At 40.5% G+C, this 6000-nt stretch overlaps 1 protein-coding gene across 1 annotated transcript; it reads right to left on the bottom strand.

Annotated features, from left to right (window-relative positions):
- Positions 1-1463: 1463 nt before the first annotated feature.
- On the bottom strand, positions 1464-4233 carry LOC101781356 (60S ribosomal protein L30). The gene is made up of 5 exons (XM_004967641.2): positions 4112-4233; positions 3809-3914; positions 2239-2340; positions 1843-1911; positions 1464-1743 (listed from the first exon to the last, which is right to left on the bottom strand). The coding sequence occupies exons 1-5, from the start codon at positions 4130-4132 to the stop codon at positions 1703-1705; spliced, it is 339 nt and encodes a 112-aa protein (XP_004967698.1). The 5' UTR covers positions 4133-4233; the 3' UTR covers positions 1464-1702.
- Positions 4234-6000: the final 1767 nt, after the last annotated feature.

The following is a 6000-nucleotide window of genomic DNA, read 5'->3' as shown; positions in this document are numbered from 1 at the left end:
TTTACGATCCATGAGAAGTCAGGAAAAAGGTTGCACGCTGCTCTCTCTGCAGTGGGACAGCCAACACCATGCCGCTATGTCCTCTCAAAGGCACGTGCCACTATGTCCTCCATGGCCGTGTGCCCCAGCTTCATACGCGAAAATTATTAAGCCAACTTTGATCATTCCAGGAAATAGCGTTCACCCAGAGCTTCAGTTCGAGGGTATGTTTGGTTGCATGCATCACATGATGCATGTATGGATGATCCTGAATGGGATGGTTCAACCAATTTGCTTGTACCATATGGTTCACTCTAATTAGTAGAATAATGTATTAAGTGGGATGGACTCATCCTGAATTCACCCAACCAAACAAAAGGATCATTATTATTTTGAATCATTTCATACATGAATCAAATGATACAACCAACCAAACGCACCCTGAATGTCCAACCTCTCTTGAACGGTTCGTTTCTAGCGTCGTAAATATTAGACTTTATTGACCAATTGTCCCGAGCCACGGTTGTATGTTCTTAGACTTCCGAAAAAACTAAGGCAAACATCCGCAGAGAGCAAATTTGAGATAGAAAGTGATTAGCATATACGAAGGCAAAAGTGAGACACTAAGGTGAATGCAGACCCACACAGCTCCTCAGCATGCAGGTTGAACCCAAGGAATAAGGTTATGCTTGGATCTTATACAGATTATAGAAACCAGCTAAAAAAAATCCTGCTATCTCCCTCCATCCTATTAGTCTGAGATTATAGATACAATTAACCCTTCAATCACCTTATAATCCAGCAATCCAAACAGGCCAGCTGTTTATATCCATGATACTTATGATCCGTATGTCCAAAGAGGGAAAGATGGTGAATTGGATCTTCTCGTCCCCAAGGAAGGTATAAAAGTAGCTGAACATGCCATTCACTAAAGTAGGTACCCTAAGTAGGTGAAAGCATGCCATTAATCCTAGCTGAAAGGCTCACAGAAGTGACACATCTCGTCAGTTCGTGGTTGCATAGCTGACCATGCGTGCCTGGCGAAATTGGAGTTTCGAGAGGCGTCCATAAGCTTCAAATGATCAGAAGCGCTTGCACTTGCCGCCGGCAGGTGCCAACGTGACAGTGGAGAAGGCAACAGTGAGGCATGCATTGAGCACATAGATGCCAAGGTCCACTTCTGTCGACGCGTGGCAAGGAACAAGGCAATTGACATTTCTATGGTTTTTCCGAGTCAAATTACAATCCAACATCGCAAGCTTGGGTATTGTGAACGAGGACTAAGCACACCACAACGATATGGTAAAACCAAACTATCAAAGGTTAGTCTACGAGACAAGAAAGACAAACGTCTACAAGCTAAGTAGCTAAATAAACACCAGCACGACCGCATAAGGGTTGAACTAGCTTGGGATCCTGTCATAGGCGGCCAAGCAAAACAATCGCACACAATTTAAGGAAGGTGACGCATAATCATCACGAAATTGATCATATCGGAGCAACAAAAACTGAACTCAGATCTGTGCCGACCATAGGTCAAACTTCCGTTGAAAGTGTCGGTTCCAGGAACAAAATTTTCAATCCAAGACAATGTTCCCAAGAACTCAGTTTACTGGCAGGTAAATGCCGTTTAACACAATTTAAGATGAAAGAACAAGTCCAGCAAGATCCACTACTACACTAGAACAGACGGATGCAGAGAAGGGGTACAGATGCCGCTTCCTTACTGGTCACCAGGTGTAGTCTTGATGATATCAGAATCACCTGAGAATAAACAAAATGACGTACAACATAATTACAAACTCTGGTGTATCCAAACATGTTATTGGAATCATTTTCAGAAATGCAACAAGAGTAAGTTACCTGGATCAATAATGCTGAGACAGCACACACGGAAGTATTTACCACAGGCCGTACCCAGGTCAACATTGTCTGGTACAAGGAAACACAACTACACTCAGAACAGTGTCATAAAAACAGTGAGAGCTCACAAGAACCACAATCCTATTTCAATCAAAAGTCCAAAACTAGCTACTGAGTACCGAACTTGTAATTATGGAGCCTAGCAAAGACTAGTCATTACAGAAAAAAGTAAATAGTAGTTGCTTTTCTACAATTAGATAGGCTACAATGTCAATCACAATCAAAGTGACAATGTAGAATACGTAACTGTTGACTAATCAACACTAGACTAGATCATAGAAATAAACCAACAATCATGCAACATCAATAAAACAAAACTCAGGTTTGCAAACTTACTTCCATGGAAGTGGTGAACAGTGACCTTAGCCAGCATAGCATAGTACTCAATTTCAGACTTCCTTAAGGGAGGGCAGTTGTTAGCAATGATCACCAGCTTCGCTGTAATCAATAGACAGGTAGGCATGTTAAACAAATTAAGGAAAAAGGAAATTGAGCCAATGGAACGGTTATGATTCTGTTTCTACAAGCAGAGAGACAGAGTACAGTACAAATTTATACATCCTCACATACTTCAAAAAATAAGAAAGATGTGCCATGGGAAAAGCTTAGACCAAAAAAAAATTGAGCAGGTAAGACCATCAAGAAGACTTGTTAAACAAGATAATTTCTAAACAATTATACTCAACATTAACACTATTCACATACAGATCAATACTATAAACTAAGGTAAAGAATGGACAGACAGGATATCCCCACTTGTGCATTACCCGTGATATCAATCACGGGTACAGTATGCACAACACGGGGAGACTCAATATGGCGTTGACTCATACACAATGGCCATATCAATTCATCCATTGGTAATCAGTTTTCAACGCTAAACTAGATAAGCAATCAGATATTTTTTAAAATAAAAGTGAAGAATGCTGTGTTAATCCAAACAAAGAGTAATGAACATCTGAAGTGAGCTATGAGCAAATAGATTAAATAGTAAGTATAATAAGCACAATTAGGCACGATAATTTACTTCAAAGAGTCCAAAAACAAGAACATAAAAAAGCAGAGGATCAGAGTTCTGGCTTGGTTCTCAAAAGAGAAATTATAGCGCTCAGTATGCTCATTGTCGATCATCTGGGGAAAGGGTCATCATATCCTCCGAGGTATGCAACACAATCAAGAGAGCTCTTACACAACACCAAAAGCATAAAACTCTGACAAGGGAAAAAAAGGGAAAGGAAGTATATGACATTCGCTACAGGTCAAACAAGAAAATACAATGCTGTATAAACCAAGGATCAGAATTCTGGCTTGGTTCTCCGAAGAGAAGTTATAGAGCACAGTATGTTCACTGTCGATCATCTGGGGAAAGGATCATCATATCCTCCATTCATGTAACGTTAAATCATAGGAGAAAACATCAATTTAGATAACATGTCCAAAAATACGTTGTCCAGAGAATAATTTTGCGGTAGTCCATGAAGCCATGAGGTTGTGGTGGCTGTGTCATGGATTCAATACCCTATTCTCCTTCTCTCAAAGCCGTATTCCCATATTGACATGTAAAAGTTAAATTAAGTAGGAATGAGAAAATGTATGACTACCACTACATATTGGTATAAGCCACCAGCAGCTAATTTATCATGACCCACAGCAGGAAGTCACTATCAACAAAGAGCGGCAGTGTGGCTAATTTATATGGCATCTGCTCATACACAGTGGCCATGAGATCCACCGGTAATCAGTTTCTACGATGCGCGGCAACAAATTACTACATAGACCTAACCATCAGCATGGATTCGCCTTCACAGAGAATTAAACTACGACATAGCAACATAGTTCCGCATACAAACTAATGATGGTAGCAAGGGTACGCATCAGGTAGGAAGGCGAGGGAGAGTTTTCTTACACTTGGAGTTCCTGAGAGTCCTGAGGACGGTCTTGTAGCCGAGCGTGTACTTGCCGCTCTTCATAACAAGCTGCAGCTTGTTGTTGATGTTGTCCGTGGACTTCTTCTGCACAGACATCACCACCACAACATCAGACAACGAAGATTTAGTGCCAAGAGCAGCAAACGGAAAGCCCAGAAACGCGATCCAAGCGGAATGCACCAGGATCTCATGCTTCCGTGCGAGAAACCGCGGCAGACCAACGGGAGGATGTGATAGACGTCGGGCGTGAGATAGGAGAGCGAAAAGGAATGAGTCCTTACCGACTTCTTTGTGGCCACCATGGTTGCGCCCCGAGGAGGAGTGACGGCGGCGAAGCCTGCTAGGGTTTGCGCGGCGGCGGCGGCTCCTTCTCGGGGATGACTGCGAGGTAGAAGGGTGGGGAAGCTAGGGTTTGGTCCTTATATAGACTCGGGGAACCAAGGGTTTGCCCGCCGTGGGCTTTCTAGGATGGGCTTACGAATTCTTTGGGCCCAGCTGCAGAATTAGGTTTAGGCTCCACTTTTTTGTGTTGCTCTTTTTCTCCCCCGACAGGGAAAAAATTGCAAACACGTCCACCTGAAGTATAAATACATGGGTTCATGCGGAGCTTAAAATAAATTCTGACGGCTTCTTTGGACCCAAACGACCAAAAAAAAAGATCTGCACTCTCCTCCGGTGGCAAATCCTCTCTTTATGGATTTTCTATACGTCATATCGACATGTTACATCCACATAGTGATGTGTAGTCAAGTGTTCCATGTAAGTGATAAAAAAATGTGCTCCATGTAAATCGTTGGGATGTAAAAGATACGCTAGAATGTTTTTATTTACAAAGTACTGCATCAAGAGTGACCGAGTTACAATGGATCGTGGATTCCTGGCCACTATGTTTTCTTCACAATGCAATTTAGATATTATTCTTTTTTTCAAAAACAAGTATTTTTAGCCTGGATCTTACTATGCTCAATTTAAACTTGCTAGGCTAAATTTTTAGTCCCTTTCACCACCCGTAGTTGCATCCCATCAGGTGTGCCATTACAATTCTCCCTCTAGATCCACGTAAAACACCCTCTATCATTTAACCTTAGATGAGACACTTGAGTTCATATCATAGTGGATCTATTGATATTATATCCAATAAGAAACTTAAAAGACTTTACAATGAGGTTAGACCTGTGGTATATACATACTTAGAGCGCATGTTTAAAACTTAAAGTGACTTTTGAAAGGTATTTGTAATTTCATAAAAAAGAAAAGAAAACACAAAATTTGAGGGACCTCTAATCATACTTTGTACTGTCATGTACGATGATCATAAGTATATGTGCACAACCTCTAATTTCTTTGACCTATAAAATGATCTTAAGTCCATCTTCCGTTCTATCTCTTTTTCTGTCTAGCATACGCGACATCATAAAACAAAATCGGCATCGTGACAAGGCATATGCATAGGATGATTATGTACGAATATTTTGCTCTCATAAAGCTTTTATTGCTCACTATCTATACTACACTTCACCATCCTGAAGATCTTTGTACATCCATCAATGATAACGAAGCTCACGAAGAGGGAAGATAGAGCAAATGCTTTGGGATATTCATCCGACTTCAACAAAGGCGGTAGATACGGGCGGTAAGATGCAAGAGGTATACATGCATCGAAATGACTCTAATTCTGAAGTGATGCCCATCGTATATACTATTCTCTTTATGTTGTTATAGGTTTGTGGATAATAAATTTAGTCATTGTGCAAAGCAAAGACTCGTATAAATTACATAACTGCAGAAACCTGGAAGAAGTGCACCTATCTAGCTTTTATTGAAAGTTGTCGCAGCCATAGTATAATCCATTAATTCTTCACTAATATAACGAAGCATGGTTCAAAAAAAATGATGAGCTTAGGCCATTTTTGTGGGGTTTCATTCTCATTAATGGAGTGACACATGAGCAAGTATGATGATACGTCAGAGTATCGATGAAGATGGAGAAGAAAAATATTTCATATGAATGACAACTGTGTGTAGACTGTTTTCAATATTATGGAACGTGGTGAAACTATCATTAAGAAATACAAAGTTTCATTTGAACAAGTTGTGTCCAATCAAATGCATTTTCATTAAAGTCTATGGCTTACCTATAAACCATGACATGAAATTATGCATTGGAAGT

Source organism: Setaria italica, chromosome V (assembly GCF_000263155.2).
Source record: "Setaria italica strain Yugu1 chromosome V, Setaria_italica_v2.0, whole genome shotgun sequence".
Taxonomy (NCBI): domain Eukaryota; kingdom Viridiplantae; phylum Streptophyta; class Magnoliopsida; order Poales; family Poaceae; genus Setaria; species Setaria italica.
The sequence above is the reverse complement of the archived record's forward strand: the minus strand, read 5'-3'. Positions and strand labels throughout refer to the sequence as shown.

What these genes read in the sequence shown, in the direction of transcription:
- LOC101781356 (XM_004967641.2), bottom strand. Translation starts at nt 4,132, where the DNA reads ATGGTGGCCACAAAGAAGTCG. An exon ending in TGGTGGCCACAAAGAAGTCG is followed by an intron (nt 3,915 to 4,111) that starts GTAAGGACTCAT and finishes ATGTCTGTGCAG; the next exon opens with AAGAAGTCCACGGACAACAT. An exon ending in TGTTCACCACTTCCATGGAA is followed by an intron (nt 1,912 to 2,238) that starts GTAAGTTTGCAA and finishes TCCTTGTACCAG; the next exon opens with ACAATGTTGACCTGGGTACG.